The sequence below is a fragment of the Hyaena hyaena genome, unplaced genomic scaffold (genome assembly GCF_003009895.1).
Source record: "Hyaena hyaena isolate Hyena2069 unplaced genomic scaffold, ASM300989v1 scaffold_303, whole genome shotgun sequence".
Classification (NCBI taxonomy): Eukaryota; Metazoa; Chordata; class Mammalia; order Carnivora; family Hyaenidae; genus Hyaena; species Hyaena hyaena.
Genome location: NW_024080934.1, coordinates 500,706 through 519,223, shown reverse-complemented (window position 1 = coordinate 519,223; position 18,518 = coordinate 500,706). Strand labels below are relative to the sequence as shown.

Below are 18,518 nucleotides of genomic sequence, written 5' to 3'. Positions count from 1 at the left end.
TCGGTTCAGGTCATGATCTCACGGTTCATGGGTTCGAATCCCTGTCGGGCTCTGTGCTGATAGCCAGCTCAGAGCCTGGAGCCTGTTTCCGATTCTGTGTCTCCCTCTGTCTCTGACCCTCCCCTGTTCACACTATCTCTCTCTCTCAGAAATAAATTTTAAAAAAAAATTTTTTTTAAAGTATAGCTCTCCCAAAAGAAAAAGAGACAAAAAAACCTAAAGGAGGATTAAGGATGGTTTATATTACAGTATTCCCAGAGAGCCGTATCTAGCTATCCAGAGCCCATTTTTCAGAGAGAAAGTCTAAAACGTCCTCTCCCTACCCCCATCCTCCTACAGAAATGATAAAATATGTAAAGGAGTGACTTCTCTGGATAGGATGCTATGCTTATATGCCATTTCGGGTTTTTTTGTTTGTTTTTTTAAATAGGTTGAAGGCTTTTTTTTTTTTTTTAATGTTTTATTTATTTCTAGGAGAGAGAGACAGCGTGAGCAGGGGAGGGTCAGAGAGAGAGGGAGACACAGAATCGGAAACAGGCTCCAGGCTCTGATCTGGCAGTCAGCACAGAGCCCGACGCGGGGCTCGAACCCACGAACCGCGAGATCATGACCTAAGCGAAAGTCGGACGCTTAACCGACTAAGCCACCCAGGTGCCCCGCTTCTATCCCATTTTGAATAGTACCATAAACTTCTGTTATATGCTAATGTGGGCTTTACTAGACTGAATAATGTCTCCCAAGGGTATTAGATGCTAATTCCGGAATCAGTAAATGGTACTTGATTTGAAAAAAAGATCTCTGCAAATGTTATTAAGTTAAGGATCTTGGGATGGGGAGATTATTCTGGATTATCTGGGTAGGCCCTAAATGCAGTCACATATATTCTTAGAGAGGCAGACAGAAAGTAGACACACACAAGAGAAGACAGTATAAACAAAGATTGGAGTGATACAGCCACAAGCCAGGGAATGCCAGCAGCTACCAGAAACTTGAAGAGGTGACCATACTCTTCCATAGCGCCTCCAGAGGAAGTGTGGCCCTGCCCTGATTTCTGCCTGGTGACAGTTTCTGACTTCTGGCCCTCCAGAACTATGACAGAATAGATTTCTGTTGTTTTAAGTCATCCAGTTTGTGATAACCTATCATAGGAGCCACAAAAAACTAGTACAGAGGCAGTATGATTTAGTGAAAAATTACAGAAGTTTATCAGTAAAGTGGTTTTATTTTAGCCATTGACAATAAAACCATAAGTAGAATAAGAAGGGTACCTGAGAGGTCCTTAGTTTACTAACAAAAACATTTCCTTAGATATTTTCAGTCCCTATCCATTTATTAGCACATCGGGATATATTAATATTAGAATGATATAGTCTAAAAACCCCCCTATTCTTTCTCAAATTATCTCCTTGATTCATAATTCCTTGTTGCCTTCAGAAGTAAAGTTCACACCACACACACTAGAAAAACAAAAATTACAAAGACTGATAATACCAAATATTGGTGAGGATGGAGAGCAGTGGAATGCCTGGATGTTGCTAGCGGGAATGCAGAAGAAAAAGTTTGGCAGTTACTTATAAAGACATCTATACACTTAGCATACACGTGACACAGAATCCCACTCCTAAATATGTACTGGAGAGAAATGAATCCATGTATCTACACTAAGACTTGTACTCAGATGTTCGTGGGAGCTTTATTCATAATAGCCAACATGGAAACAACCCCAGTATCCACCAGCTGGAGAATGGATAAGCAGAATGTGCTACATCTATTCAGTGGGATACTACTTGGCAATACATAAAAACGAGCAAACTATTGATACATCTAACAACATGGGTGAAACTCAGAAGCATTATATACGTGAAATTATATAAGTGAAAGGAACAGACACAAAAGGCTAGGTGCTATATGATTCCATTTATACTAAATTCTGGAAAAAGTATAATAATGATAGAGAGCAGAGCAGCAGTTGCTAGTAGATGAGAGCTGGGAAAGGGGATTGACGGAAAAGGGAACAGGGGAACTTTTGGGGTTGATGGCACTTTTCTACATTATGAATGATTGTGTTGGTTACATGACTGTACATCTGTGAAAGCTCATCAAATTGTACACTTAAAATTGGCAAATTTATGGTATGTAATCTTAAATTGACTTAAAAGACTGACTTTTTTTTTAATTTTTTTTTTGTTTTTATTTATTTCTAGGAGAAAGAGAGAGAGACAGCATGAGCAGGGGAGGGCCAGAGAGAGAGGGAGTCACAGACTGAAACAGGCTCCAGGCTCTGAGCTGGCAGTCAGCACAGAGCCCGACGCGGGGCTCGAACCACTAACCGCGAGATCATGACCTAAGGGAAAGTCATGACCTAAGCGAAAGTCGGACGCTTAACCGACTAAGCCACCCAGGCGCCCCTTAAAAGACTGACTTTAAAAGATTTCAGCTCAGTCCATCCAAATTATTACAACTTCTGAAACAGTTCCAGTTTCATGGGGTATTACTGTTTTGAGAGGCCTTATCCTCTACTTTTGGTCATATTTTCTTTTCCTCACTCAATAAGTAGAAAATTTTAAGTAACCTGAATTCTGAAATTCAGAGATGGGAAACTGGCATTTTCTCTCAGTGTGTGCATAGTGATATTTAGAGAACTAAAAGTTTTAAGTAAATTTTTAAAATACTACTGATTAGGGGCACCTGGCTAATTCAGTCAGTGGATTATGCTAAACTCTTGATCTTGGAGTTGTAAGTTCCAGCCCACGTTGGGTGTAGAGATTACTAAAATATAAAATTTTTAGGGGCCCCTGTGTGGCTCAGTAGGTTAAGTGTCTGACTTTTGCTCAGGTCATGATCTCACGGTTTGTGAGTTCGAGTCCCATGTCAGGCTCTGTGCCAACACCTCGGAGCCTGGAGCCTGCTTCGGATTCTGTGCCTCCCTCTATCTTTTTGTCCCTCCTCTGCACACATTCTGTCTCTCTCTCAAAAATAAATAAAAACTGGGGCGCCTGGGTGGCTCAGTTGGTTGAGCGTCCGACTTCAGCTCAGATCATGATCTCACGGTTCGTGGATTCGAACCCCACGTCGGGCTCTGTGCTGACAGCTAGCTCAGAGCCTGGAGCCTGTTTCAGATTCTGTGTCTCCCTCTCTCTCTGACCCTCCCCTGCTCACACTGTCTCTCTCTCTCTCAGAAATAAATTTAAAAAAACATTTAAAAAAATAAAAACCATTAAAAAATTTTTTTATAAAAATAAATAGATAAATAAAATGGGCCACCTGGTGGCTCAGTTGATTAAGTGTCCCAACTTCAGCTCAGGTCATGATCTCATGGTGGGTTCAAGCCCCGCATCAGGCTCTGCACTGACAGCACAGAGCCTGCTTGGGATTCTCTTTCTCCCTCTCTCTGTCCCTTCCTTGCTCGTGCTCGCCTCTTCTCTCTTTAAAATAAATAAACTTAAATAAGGGCACCTGGGTAGCTCAGTCGGTTAAGCGTCCTCTCTGACCCTCCCCCACTAATACTCTAATAAGTTAATGTTAAAAAATTTTTTTTTAATAATAAAGACTTTAAAAATAAAATACTAGTGATTACTACAGGACTGTTTTATAATGAATGAAAGTTGGGGCACCTGGGTGGCTCAGTTGGTCAAGCACCCGACTTTGGCTCAGGTCATCATCTCACAGTTCATGGGTTCAAGCCCCGTGGTGGAGCTTTGTGCTGACAGCTAGCTCAGAGCCTGGAGCCTGTTTTGGATTCTGTGTCTCCCTCTCTCTCTGACCCTCCCCTGCTCACACTGTCGGTCTGTCTCTCTCTCTCTCTCTCTCAGAAATAAGTAAAAAATATTTTTAAAAAAATTTTTTAAAATATAATGAATGAAAGTTTTCAAAATAGGGACATCTTTGTGGATTGGTCAATTAAGCGTTCAACCCTTTTTTTTTTTTTTTAATTTAATTTTGAGAGAGAGAGAGAAAGCCAGCACTCTCAGGCTGCACTTGTGTGGGTCTTCTGAATGGAGGGTGGAAGGGAGAGCCACCTTCTGCCTTTGAACTGCCCAGTTCCTCCACCTTTATTTGCAGCCAACGGAACTGGTCTAGGAGGCCGCGGGTGTGAGTCCCCGGTGGGGGGAAGAAAATAATACAAAGAATGCAAGTACTTCTGGCTGCTTTCATTTTCTGCTGTCTCAGCCCACAGGCCACTCGCTGTCTCTGACTCAACCCTGAGATGTGAATGAGGTGCTACGTCTGGGTTCCCAGAGTGCTCCCAGAGTGCTCGGTGGCTCCTCCTTCGGGGCAGGTAACAGCGCTGTCCTCTGGGCTCTGTGCGCGCTCCTGCCCTTCGTGAGACAAAGGACAGCGCCCTTGGCCTCCTGGTGGCCCTCTGCTACCTGTGCCAGCTCCACACACAAGGGCGCCAACTTCCCCAGGGTGCCCGCCCCGCCTCCCCCACACTTCCTACCACCTTCCATCCCCCGCCCTCAGCCAGTCTACCAATGTGGCTGTTGTGTCCAAGCAGGGTTTTTGACTTTTGTAGAGACACGCCTGGGTATGAACACACCTTTTTCTAGTTAAGAAAAGGAGTTTCTTTTTTTTTTTTTTTAATGTTTTTATTTATCTCTGAGAGAGAGAGAAAGAGACAGCATGAGCAGGGGAGGGTCAGAGAGAGAGGGAGACACAGAATCTGGAGACAGGCCCCAGGCTCTGAGCTGTCAGCACAGAGCCTGACGTGGGGCTCAAACCCACAAACCGTGAGATCATGATCTGAGCTGAAGTCGGATGCTTAACCGACTGAGCCACCCAGGCACCCCAAGCATCCAACTCTTGATTTCAGCTCAGGTCATGATCTCACAGTTCATGAGTTCAAGCCCCACATTGGGCTCTGTGCTGATAGTGTGGAATCCAAGCCTGCTTGGGATTCATTCTCTCTCTCTTTCTCTCTCTCTCTCTCTCTCTTTCTCTCTCTCTCCTTCTCTCCTTCTCTCTCTCTCTCCTTCTCTCTCTGCCCCTCCCCTGTTCATTCTCTGTCTTTTTCAAAATAAATTAATTAAAATTAAATGAATAAAATAATAAAATAAAAAACTTTAATAAATTTGAAATTATGTATTTCATTATATTTTTTAAAAGCTTTTCAGAATAGATCTTCACTTTTTTTTAAGTTTTTTATTTTGAGAGAGAGAGAGTAGGCAGAGGAGGGGCAGAGAGAGAGAAAGAGAATTCCAAGCAGGCTCTGCGGCACCATCAGCACAGAGTCCAGCTTAGGGCTTGAACTCACAAATGTGAGATCATGACGTGAGCTGAAGTCAGTAGTCAGACACTTAACCAACTGAGCCACTCAGGCGCCCCTAGATCTTCATGTTTAAAAGAGAAAATATTCAGGGGTGCCTTGCTGGCTTCATGTGACTTTTTTTTTAATGTTTCATTTATTTTTGAGAGAGAGAGTACAAGTGGGCGAGGGGCAGAGAGAGAGGAAGACGTAGAATCTGAAGCAGGCTCCAGACTCTGAGTTGTCAGCACAGAGCCCAGTGTGGGGCTCAAACCCATGAACAGTGAGATCATGACCTGAACCAAAGTCCGACACTTACCAACTGAGCCACCCAACCACCCCAGGCATGTGACTCTTGATCTCTGGGTTGTGAGTTCAAGCCCCAAGTTGGGCATAAAAACTATATATATAAATATTTCAGAGAAAGGAAAAACAATACTAGCAGCTAAAGAGGCCACAGTATCAGTCCTTCAGTCATTAGAGGTTTCTATTTTAACAATTTTTATGCATTGATAATAGAAAAAGTTACTTGAGGGGGCACCTGGGTGGCTCAGTCAGTTAAGCGTCCAACTTTGGCTCATGTCATGATCTCACAGTTTGTGAGTTTGAGCCTTGTATCAGGCTTTCTGCTATCAGTGCAGACTTCAGATCCTCTGTCTCCCTCTTTGCCTCTCCTCTCTCCCTCTCTCTCTCTCAAAAATAAATAAATTTTTAAAGAAAGAAAAGAAAAAACTTGCTTGAGTTTTACCTGAAGAATGTTTTATGCAAGAAATCCTCCCCCAGTATGAATTCAAAGATTCTTTTTCTTTTTAAAGGCTTACTTATTTTGAGAGAGCAGGAGAGTGCAAGCGATGGAGGGGCAGAGAGAGGGAGATACATAATCTGAAACAGGCTACAGGATCCATGCTGTCAGCACAGAGCCTGACATGGGGCCCCAACTCATGAACAAAGTGATCGTGACCTGAGCCAAAGTCAGCCACTTAAGCAACTGAGCCACCCAGCAACCCTGAATTCAAAGATTCTCAAACACTAGAAGGTGTAGTTTGTCCTTTACAGTGTGATATGTAAATTAAATGTAAGCATTAATCACCATAAGAAATTACCAGCTATTTAATTTTTCTCATTACCTACTTCTTTCCCTAAATAAAATCTGTTCACCATCTTTTTTTTGTTTGGTTGGGTTTGTTTTGTTTTGTTTTTGTTAATCTCTAGATAAAAAGTGTTCACCATTTCTTTCTTGGGTTTTGGGAGGCAAAGGTAGTTTAGATCCCATTCAGGCAGCCCACCAAGCTCTCCCTCAGGAACAGGGCCTGAGCAAGTGCAGGCCAGGAGAATGAAGCAGTAACCCAGATAGACCGAACAGCCAGACAGGGAAACTGTTCTGGGCCCTGGGTGCCTCAGTGTACCTGGTAACTTCCTTTTACTTTAAGCACAACAGGATCAACAGAGATTTCAGGTTAGCCATTCAGAGCTTCACAAACCTTGGTCTGTGCCCACTAAGGAACCCAGAGGTAAGTAGGATAAGGGAGTACCTGAGGAATGATGCCAGGGGTCTTTCCCACCTTACTCCTCAGATCCTGGAGCTTGCTAGCACAGGTACCATGCCAGGTGAGTTACACCTATAATATCTCATTCACTTTTCCCAGTGACCCATGAGGTGTATATTTTCCCTAGTTTAGATTGAGGAAATTCAGACTCAGAAGTTACACATTTAACCAAGGTTATAGATTGCAATAGTAAGGTTGGAATTTGAATCTAGGAGTCTCTTGGATTCTTTTCCTTTGTGCCAAGATGCCTCCCCTTGGCCAGACTGGCCTGAGGCAAGTTTCATGGAGCCCCTGACAAGCCATCCTCTTTGGGGAAGCATTTCCTGCATGGGTGGACACAGTTGGTAACCCATAGTGTATTTCCCTTGCATGAGAATTTAGCTGCTGTTCATTATTTTTTCAGAACCCAATGCTGGACAGATCCAAGAAGGAATTGGAGAAGCTGTAAACAATATTGTGAAGCATTTTCACAAACCTGAAAAAGAGGTATGATGGTCAATCAAACTTAATATATAGGATTTTAGGGGCACTGGGGTGGCTCAGTCGTTCAAGTGTTGCATTTGACTCGATCTCAGCTCATGTCTTGATCTCGGGGTTGTGAGTTTAAGCCTCACGTTGGGCTCCACATTGAGCATGGAGCCTACTTCTACTTTTAAAAAATTATACATATATAATTCTAAAGCCACTTTTATACATGATACATAATGCAATAGAGGGTGTGTTTTTATTTGTAAGCTTTCTAATAGCTACAAGAACATGCTTTATAGCTACCTTCAACACTCTTTTCTCTAGTGTTTTTCTCTTTTTTTTCTTTAAGTTTGTTTATTTTTGAGGGGTGGGGAGAAGATTCGAAGCAGACTCCACGCTAACAGCAGAGAGCCTGCCTGGTGTGGGTCTCGAACTCCTGAGCCAAGAGATAATGACCTGAGCTGAAGCCAGATGCCTGACTGAGTCACTCAGGCACTCCTTCTCTAGTATTTTTCTTAAACGTAGATGCAGCAGATTATTCTTTGGCACTGTGTGTTTTGCTTCACAGAGAGGAAGCCTCACAGTGTTGCTGTGCGGAGAAAATGGCCTGGTTGTGGCACTTGAACAAGTCTTCCACCACGGCTTCAAATCTGCCCGCATCTTTCACAAGAATGTCTTCATCTGGGACTTCATAGGTAAATTAACAGGGGTGTGTGTTACTATAAGGGCACTGAAATGTTTCTTAGAAAACTTGAAGACCCAGGAATTTAAGCAAATAAGGGCTAGTGACAAGGGAGTATGTTTTTAAAAATAAATATCAAATTAGCACTATCTTTGCTTTTCATTCGGTCGACAAATATTATAGTGTCCATAATATTCCAGACGCTCATTATTCTAGTTGCTCAAGATATACCTCGAGGCAGTAGAGCATGCAGCTCTTGAACTCGGGGTTAGGAGTTCAAGCCAACATTGAGCATAAAGACTACTTTGAAAAAAATATATATACATTGAGATATAAATAAACAAAACACAAAAATTCCTCTGGTTGACCCACTTACATTCTTGCGGGGGGCAGAAACACAGATAATACAGAAAAACATAACAAGTATGCAGTTCAGCAGGTATGTTAGAAGGTGATGGTTGGCCTGGAAAAAAATGAAGTGAAAGGAAATGGAGTGAAAAGTGCTTTTTTAAGTGGGGGTAATTATACGCTTTGTGGACCAGGTGATATTTGAGCAAAGACTTAAGGAAGTGAGGAATTGAGCCACGTGAGTATGTGGGAGAAGAGCCCTCCAGGACAGAATTGATAAGGCAGGGGCCCCAAGGTGGGAGTGTGCTTGGCCGTTTCATGGGGTAGCAAGACTAGTGCTACCAGGGCAGGGGGAGGGGACAGAGAGTAAGAAGGTCCTGGGGAGAGCCAGGTGCTGCAGGACCTTCCAGCCTTTGGAAGGATTTTGGTCTTTATCATGATTGACGTAGGAAGTCATTGAAAAGCTTTGAGCTAAGGGGTGAGTGACATAAAATAACTTACGTTTTACTCTAGCTTTATGTTGTCCAGTAAGTGTGGTACCACTAGCTACATGTGGCTATTTAAACTTAAATGTATTTAATTTAAATTAGATTTAAAATTCACTCCTCAGTCACACCTGCCTTACCTAGTACTGAACTGAACCTCGCAGGTACAGAACATTTCATCCACCACAGAGAGTTTTGTTGGAGAATACTGCTCTAGCTTGCTAAATAAGCTTTGCAGTCTTTATTCCGGTATGTGGTTCTTCTAGAATTCCCAGTTTTCTTAAAGGGGTGATTAATCTTTTTGTGTCTTGTAAATATAGTCTAGATGAAGTGGTTGATTTTATCCAACTTAGAATTTTTAGACAAAGAAAAGAAAGTTGACAGAGCTCGGCCTCCAAGAGTGATTTTTTTTTTTCTTTTGGAATGCCCAGAATCTTACTGCTCCTGTTTCTAATATATGTATACATATTTCTTCCTCAGATTTCCTGAGTCAGTTCCATTTCAAGGATTTTGTTGTAAAAGGTTAGCCAGCCACTGTATAACTAGAACAGAGGGCACATCTCGATGGCTACTATGTATTTGCTAGTTACTCCTAGAAGGTTCCAGTCTTAACAGAGGAGTCCATTTTTTTTTTTTTTTTTTTTTGCCAGTTTCCATTGCTTGAAGGTATTCTAAAGAAAGTAAACTTTGCTTCTGGAATGCAGTCTAGATTAGAAAATAAACTCCTGGGAGTGTATCATCCCAGTGGGAAACATGGACCTCTAGAATTCATCATGAAATCAGTGATAAAGTAATGATTTTGGTTTCTGGACTGTCTCTAATGCAAAGCATCGTTAGTGTTTCGAGAATAAACTAAGTGATTAATCTTTCTGTGTATGAAGTATTAATGTGTAATGTATATTGATATGATTCTGACTTCCTTCCCCAGAGAAAGCGGTTGCTTATTTTGAAGCCACTGACCAGATTCTAGACAATGAAGACGATGTCCTTATTCAGAAATCATCCTGCAGAACCTTCTGCCACTATGTCAATGCCATTAATACTGCGCCCAGGAACATTGGGAAGGACGGCAAATTCCAGATTTTAGTTTGCCTGGGAACACGGTATAAAGCCAGCTCTTGACTTTCTCTATCTTTGTTATGTGTTGGACAGGAGTCCAGAAGGGGCTGTCCTTGATCGTGCCCCTTCCAGAGCTCTCCCATGGGCTCCTTTCATTGCAGGTTTTATTATGAAACTACCGTTTATTGGGTGTTTGCTGTGTAGTGACACTGCTGGGTACTCATTCAGTCGCCCTAGCATTTCACCGCCGCCCTACGTGAAATAGCACTGGGACCCTCATTGTACAAATCAGAAAACAGATGAGGCACAGCTCAGTTAGCAGACTTTCCCAAGGTCACACAGCCAGAAAGCAGCAGAGCTGAGATTCATTCCCAGTCTCACCTGAGTGCCCAAGCTCTCAACCATTACACTACACGGCTCCTCAGGTAGGTAGGTAGATAGGTAATAGGTACCTTAGTAAGGAATTTGACACACCAGCACTTACACACATAGATATTCATCGTGTAGAGTTTGTGTTGTGGATATATAGCAGCATGTTGTTTTAAATTTAATAACATTGTAGACTTCATATGATATAAATAATTCTTAACTGTATGAAGTCTTCCCTTTGACAGTTTCCTACCCCTTTGTTTTTTGAAAATGACGCATAGGAGCTTTACAATCCATTAATTTTTAAACAGCTGTCAGAGTTATAAGAAATGAAACATGTAGGCCTTTAGAACAAGGTTTTTTTTTAAGTTATCTGGCAACGTTTGTTGTTTTCTACGGACCTAGATCCCCAACAGGAGACTGGCAGGCCTAGCTATGGTTGCTTTTGTCATGAAAGGCATATTGAGGGGGCCCTGGCTGGTTCAGTCAGAAGAGCATGTGACTCTTGACCTCAAGGTCGTGAGTTCGAGCCCAAGGTTAGGTGTAGAGATTACTACTAAATAAACTATTTTTTTAAAAAAGCATATTGAGAGATGCTCAGTAAGGGTGTCTTAGATATTTAGTGACAGATAACTGATGTCAGAGGTTAATCAGGACACACTGAAGGTTGAGATGTCCTCCTGAAAGAACTAAGCTCTAGATTTCTTCTTAATAAAAGGGCCCAGTGTCAGCTGTGCTTTTAAAATTCCTTTTGAACATGATCCTTATGTCATTTTATCTCTTAACTGTTCTGATTTATTAGACCGATGCAACCCCTCTTTTGGTTTATAAAATCTACTGAATGTTTTTCTTTTGTTTTGCTCCTTACCTTGTTACACTGTATACATTTTTTTAAAATGCTAATCCTGACTATTTAACTTAGTCTTTCTTCTCAAAGGGTCAGTGTACTTTGGCATACCTTGCCACAAATGTCTGAGTAGCATCACTGTAAAAAAGAGATACAAAATGACATTCTGTCTCTTTTTTTTAAAGTGTTAAATCAGAATAGAGAATCTCTTTAATGTAGGTAAGTCCTTATGGCCAATTTGCCCAAACTTATTTTCACAGTCTCTTGGGATTTCCCATTAGCTGACACTATCTCATTACTGTATCTTTTTAACTAGCAAATTTCCAAAGTCTTGAATTTGGTTTCTCTGTGGACCTGAGAGCTTGGCTAGGTTTTGCTCCATCCAGTCCCACACCTGCCCACCAATAGCTCTGATGTGGGTTGTCCTGCAGCAAGGGCGGCGGGGCTCAGGACTTCTTTCTCTTTGACCCTGTAGGGACCGGCTGCTCCCACAGTGGATCCCGCTCTTAGCCGAGTGTCCGGCCATCACCCGAATGTATGAGGAGAGTGCCCTCCTGCGGGACCGCATGACTGTCAACTCTCTCATCCGCATTCTGCAGACCATTCAGGACTTCACCATAGTCTTGGAAGGATCGCTCATCAAAGGAGTAGATGTGTAACCCGACTGGCTAGAAACTCTCAGTCCAGACCCCTTGCTCCTGAACCTTCCCCAGCTATGGGGACTGATTTGGACTTGTCTGACAAGGTAGTGAGTCACTGCAGGGGGCGACACACCATATTCCCCAATTTGAACAATCCTCACACTACAGACAAGGCAAAATGCTGTATTGTAGTTCATTTGAACCTGGAATTTAGTATAAAATAGAGTATTTTCATGTGTTAGATGTGTGTAAATATGCTATCTTCTCTAAGAAATTATATTACTCTAATAAGATACTTTTCTTAGATTGAATATTCCTGTGACTTAACATAAGTAGCTTAACCGCACTAGGAGTCGGGAGGGAAAGAGTGGTGCTAGCCAGGAAGAAGCCAGTAAACACACAATTACAGTGCAACCCAGTCGGGCTTTTTTTTTTTTCCCTCCAGGTATCACAAAGGAACCCAGAATGCATTGTTATATCATAGCCATCCATCCCGGTGTGTCTGACCCTTTGTATTGTGAATGTAAACAGCTTTACCTACTGTACGTGATAGTCCTCACTTCTATATTTTAAGTTACAATTGGTTTCATACATTTGAATTGAGTCACTCCTCCAGTCTCTTGGAAAGTTTTTTCCGTCAGCACAAGATAAAGATACAATTCAAATATTTTAAATACTGGACCCCAGGAGCTTGGCTGAACTGGAAAGAGAACACAGAAAGCCCTGAGAAGTATGTTAAATTGTAGGATTATCGCTTCTTTACACTTTGGAAAGATTAGCCTAGACTAACTTCATTCTTGGCATTTTTATTCTTGTTATGTGAGGTACTTTGAGGAGATGTGACTTTCAAAGTGTTGGTCTTACGTTTATAAGAACTGCAAACGGTAGTTTGATTCTGTACTTGTAATTTGGCCATCTAAACCCTGCAAGCAGTTCTTACCTCAAGGATAAATCTCAAACCCTGTCTTTGTTAGGTTCCAGGCACCTCCCCCCTTCCTGGGCCCATCCCCCTCTCCGGAAATGGAAGGAATGTCTAAGGAGGAGGAGGGCTCAGTGTAGCTTGGAATGTTTTTGTGAAAGTATTTGTTGACCATGATAATGCAAATAACAGAGGGAAAGAGAAAGAATGAAGCCTTTCTGGGTGTTTCAGGGCCAGATTTATGTTCCTTTTTTAAGAAGGGATAATAATATAAAACAACTGGCCCAGAGAAGGTAAAAGCCAGCACAGCGTAGGCTGACAAAATGGAAGCAGAACCAGAGGCAACAGTTTTGAAAGACCAAACGTTGTGAGTAACTTTCCAGTTTGATATTTTATAAGGAAGTTTTAAATAAATGTGGTATTAGCTGGTTAAGTCTTCGTTTATGGTAGGTCCTGTAACCAATTAGGCATTTGCACATTGTTAGCAGTGAAATTGCCTCAGCACAGCGCCGGCTTTTATTCCCAGTTGTGGCTGTGAAGCAAAGCCGTGGCCTCCCAGGACCCCTGTACGATCTTGAGGGTCCTGGGCTTTAGCCAACAGTGTTGTTTCCCTTCTTTCCTGGAGGAGGAAACTAATGAACAGGTGCCTCACTCCCTTTATCAAGCACTGTATTCAGCCGGGCAAACAAGGCACATCCCCTTTTAATACCTGAGTTAGTACTTGAGGAGCAACTGGGGAGTTGAAGGCAGCGTTCAGAAAGCCATGGAAAGGGTTTAAGAAGAGGTTTCTGAGTGACTTGGCTAGACTGGAGATGTGTTTGCCGGAGTCTAAAGTGTGTCTGCAAAGCAACGCCGCTCTTCCAGGATCGTGGAAAGTCTTTTATGGGAGACATTTAGAACCTATTTCACACAGGGTTCTTGTGCTGCAGTGATCAGAAACCACTGAATGATCAGTGCAGGGTTTTATTCTTACTACCTTTCTCCTAAGACCATGCTTCTGGCACCTCTGGGCTGCCGAAGGATGACTTAGGTTAGCCGAGAGCTTAAATACTTACCCCACAGCTGGTCAGTGACAACACAGAATCTAGAACTCTCATTTTTTATTACGCCAAGGCTGCATGAGACTGAGCTCCGAGGCATTCATATTAAGTCTTTCTACCCCTGGATATTTATTCATACGCCCAAGCAAGTAGGATATAAATATTAATATCCATTTATAATAAGCATTTATAAGGATTAACATGTTTTTTTAACAAATGGTTCTGAAGTGATTGAGAATTACATGTTATAAAAACTGGGAGCAAAATTGGATTTGGGGCCTATGACTAAAACCATTACATTGAAAGTAATATCCCCAAAAGAAGTTACACGTAACATTTTATCCCACTCTGTGTAACAGGACTGTAACAATGGGAATGACCACTTTTCACCAGGAATAGTCACACCAGAACTAACACATCCTCTAGAGGGCTGGACCCTTCAAATTGGGCTCCTCGGGAGCCCATATAGTTATTCCAGTGATACAGCCAGGGCTCCAAACGTGGGCTCCTCTCTGTGAGCCACTTGAATGGCCTACAGCCCATTCTTCTGAGTATTGCGTGATGGTACACCTTGACCTTTCAGAAGAAATTTAATATTTGGAAACAACAGCAAGTCCTTAGGATCCAAATTTATTCATAAAAAAGATGCTTAAGCAGAGTTTGAGGCCACAAAGAAATCATTCTAAAGAAATAAGACTTCTTTCTTATGTGACTTATAACTGTCTCTAAGCAGCCAGTACCAGAATATTTTGAGCAGGACAGTAGCAGAATCTTGAGAATAAGTGTACATACTGACTTTTGGAGGGACCGCACCCATTTTAGGGGTCTCCTTTTTGCTATATTAATTTTTAAAATCAGTATATGGCTTTATAATCACACCTCAAAGTTTAAGTAAAAATCAATTTTGTAATTGATTTTTTTCCTCAGAATAAATTAAAAAAGCAATGCCTGGAACCATAATTAGTATTTTCACATGATAATAGCTTAAGAGGAAATAGTTTTAAACTTAAGTTGCCAAAAATATTACCTCTTGAAACATCTGATTTCCAAGTGTTTTTCAAATGTCCTGAAACTCCTAATCTCCTAACCTCCACCTCTCAGACCGCATTACACTGTTGTTGGTATTATACGGGAGACCCTAAAGCAGTGCCCTGGTTGGGGCTCATTAACTCATTAACGCCATAAAAACGACTGGCTCAGTGTGGAGTAGCATAAAATGGAATTCCAGTTGGGGGAAAATTGGCCTACAGCGAACAAAAGTAAGGCTTCCCAACTCCCCCCTCCCTCCGCTTTCCCACTGGAAGCAAGAATCTGATCTAAGAAACCTAGATCTTACAAAAGTTTGCAGTTACCCTCTAAAATTTATTTTAAATGTTGCAGACACTTTTGAATCTTGGTGCCCCTGTGGTATTTACTTTAACATGTCTTTTTAAGAAATCATTTTAATGAACTTCTGTCATACTACATGAATGACATAGGGGAAATACTGAATTGCTTAGGTCTCCTTTTTTTTTTTGGAATAAAGCACTGTTGTATGTAAATGTATGTGAAAGAGAGGTAGAAACTATACATAACAGTTTGTGTGTGATACATGTTGATGCCTCTAAGATATTTTGAAACAGGAGGCAACAGGTGTGGACCTCAGATCCCCAGGGAAATATTTATTTGACAGCACTGAGAGTTTAACTCTTAACTGAAATATCTCCTTTCTGCTAAGAATTATGATTTCTGAATAGATTTTCATTTTGAGAATTGTATTTTCTTTGTGAGGTTTACAGAAACTGCTCTATCCTTTTCACCATGTTGAAGGGACAGTCTGAACCTTACCTACTTCTGTTTCAGTATTAACATACCTTCATTGATTGAGAATGGAGTCGTGGGCTCCTCTCTACTTTTATAAAATGAATCCTGTTTCCAAGTCATCAGTTTCTTTTGAAGTCCCTGTTTCTTACCTGAGCATTTGTTACATTACCATTTAGCTTAAAAGGAAACAGCAACAAATTATAAACTTCTAGGTCCTTTATTCTTATTAAAATATATTTACAAATCTCTTGGATTTCCAAGCTTTTTTGAAGAGGGTGCTGATGGTGTGATCAGAGGAATCCAAGAAGAAACTCATTGTTCCAGATCTTCCTGGAGCTGATCATCCTCTCAAGGACAGAATAAAGATTAGCTCCAGAAATGTATCACATTGAGCAGTTGACACCAGAAGAACAAAAAGATGTATCAAAAAATTTCTCCTCACCGAAAGGAATCCAGGGCATCCTTGGGTTATGTGGGAGGGAATCATGCTTGATCCAATGTCCTGAATGAATCTGTGTGTGGCTCCAGTCTATTCCAAACCAAATCTGGTTCACGGTAGAGAGGTACCATAAGGAGTTCCTGTTGTCAGTCAAATGAGGGTGTTAAACATAGAAAAATCCCTCTATGTTACACTTGAACCGTGTGTAAATGTACCCTGTGTATCTTTTTTAAAAAATGAACATTTCTGCATTTAAATTATATTGTGTTTCTTTGTATGTTAACAATGCATCAGAACTGGATTTTTTTTCCTCATCTGAACATAATATAAAATGTAAAGAGTATTGTGATATCAAGCACTTTAACATACATATCAGAGAAACTGACGTGGGTTTTTCAGGTTTTGGAGTACATTTAAATATGAATTTTCATGCTTTGTTCTTTACAAATAAAACTGTGGGGTTGATACTTTGTTTTGCTTTGTTATTATAAAATCTTAATACTCAGTGGCAAGCGATTTGAGAAAGTAGAGGAGTAAACCAAAACCATTAACGAGTAAAAATACACCTGTTGGGCAACTGGTTATCCAGAAGAGGTTTAAAAAAAATTTTTTTTTTTTAATCTACCTCCCATAATACAGAAAACTCCATTCTTGGCCTAATAACCTAAATGAAAAAGGAAAAACAAAATTTTTAGAAGAAAATACAGAACTTGGAAGAGGGAAGTATTTCTTAAACAAGACACTCAAAAATAACTAGAATTACAGTCTAGAGGAAAAACAGAAGGCAAAGATTCATTGACTACCCTTAGGCATTACTGAAGTCATTGATTTAAGATATGGGCATATAGCTTTTTTTTTTTTTTTGCATATAGCATTTTAAACATACATGCACATCAAATTCCTGTTGTTATGGAATTTATATTCTTCATTTATATATATATTTTTAAATTTGTATTCTGATGGAGGAGTTAAATAGTGAACAGGAGGGGCGCCTGGGTGGCTCAGTCGGTTAAGCATCGACTTCGGCTCAGGTGATGATCTCACAGTTCATGGGTTCAAGCCCTGCATCGGGCTCTGTGCTGACAGTTCAGAGCCTGGAGCCTGTTTCAGATCTGTCTCCCTCTCTCTCTGACCCTCCCCTGCTCATGCTGTCTCTCTCAAAAAAGAAAAAAACAAAAAAGAAGAGCAACTGAAAGTATAATTGCGGCCAATTGGAGAAGGACTGCAGTTATAAATGGGTTAGCTAGAGAAGGCCTCACTGCAAATGGAGATGCCCTTAACTGAGACAGGGGCAAGCGTAGGAGAAACAAGGCTGCAGGATCAACATCAAGAGCTTACTTTTGGGGGCGCCTGCGTGGCTCAGATGGTGACACATCCAACTTCGGCTCAGGTCACGTTCTCATGGCGAGTTTGAGCCCCACATCAGGCTCTGTGCTGTCAGTGCAGAACCTGCTTCAGATCCTCTGGCCCCTCTTTCTCTGCCTCTTCCTTCCCTGCTAGTACACTCTGTCTCTACTATCTCCCTCCCCCTTACCCCCCACCTCTCTCTCAAAAATAAACAAACATTGAAAAAAAATTACTTTTGGACCTAACTTTGGAATGGCTGTTTGACATTCAAGTAGAGAAGCTTAGTAGGCACTTGCACGAGTGCAAGTTCAGGGGAGAACAAGGGTATATTTGTCAGGATCCAATCAAGAGACAGAAGCCAAGCTATTTGAAGAGGGATAGATTTTTTTAAAGTAAAAATCCATGTCCAATGTGGGGCTTGAACTCATGACCCCAAGATCAAGAGTTGAATGCTGTACCAACTGAACCAGCCAGGCACCCTGAAGAGGGGGATTTTAATGTTTAAAAAACTATGTATGAGAGTTCTCTAGAAAAAAGAATGTAGAGTCATGTGTTTGTGTGTGTGTGTATGTATATATACATATATAGAGAGAGAGAGATTTAAGGAATTGGCTCATGCATTTTTAGAGACCTGATAAGTCCAAAATGTACAGAGTAGGGTGATAGGCTGGACAGCCAGAGAAGAGTTGTAGTTCAAGTCCAAAGGCAATCTCCTAACAGATTTCTTTCTTGCTCAAAGGAGGTCACTTTGTGTTCTGTTTAGGCCTTCAACTGTTTTGATGAGGCCCACCCACATTATGGAAGGTAATCTGCTTTATCTGAAGACCACCAATGTAAATATTAATCTTGTCCAAAGCACATTTTCACAGAAATGTCCAGAATAACGTGATTAGATATCTGGTCACCATGACCCAACCAAACTGATAAATTAACCACTACAAACTATAACAAGAAATTAGAATAATGGAGGATTTACTAAGCAATAAAAAGATCTCTTAACAATATAAGAATAGCAAAAACAACAAAAACAATAGTATCTATAGGAAGCAGCCACTAACCCTAGGCATGAAATGCCGTCTTTCCCTCAGGCTGGTTACAAAGGGCACCACCAAGGTCCATGAGAAGTCAAAGAAATTTACCGAGCTGCTGCACTGGTGGCACTTGGGAATCTGCCCTCAGGTGCAGGAAGGCAACCATGGGGAGGTGCCACATCCCAGAAGTGCTGGGAAGCCATCCGTGGACCGGTGCTACGCCAGTAAAACACTGCAGAGCACCCAAG

General features: G+C 41.4%; 1 protein-coding gene across 2 annotated transcripts in view; it reads left to right on the top strand.

Moving 5' to 3' along the window:
• The window catches only part of DENND5B (DENN domain containing 5B), a 194,993-nt gene extending 178,634 nt beyond the window's left edge, over positions 1-16,359 (top strand). For both annotated transcript variants that reach the window (XM_039247677.1, XM_039247676.1), the window contains 5 exons: positions 7,196-7,278; positions 7,829-7,955; positions 9,704-9,878; positions 11,526-12,977; positions 15,715-16,359. In XM_039247677.1, the coding sequence (XP_039103608.1) occupies positions 7,196-7,278; positions 7,829-7,955; positions 9,704-9,878; positions 11,526-11,709 (569 nt within the window). In that variant the 3' untranslated portion in view covers positions 11,710-12,977; positions 15,715-16,359. The remainder of the gene's footprint in view (positions 1-7,195; positions 7,279-7,828; positions 7,956-9,703; positions 9,879-11,525; positions 12,978-15,714) is intronic.
• The last annotated feature ends 2,159 nt before the right edge of the window (positions 16,360-18,518 follow it).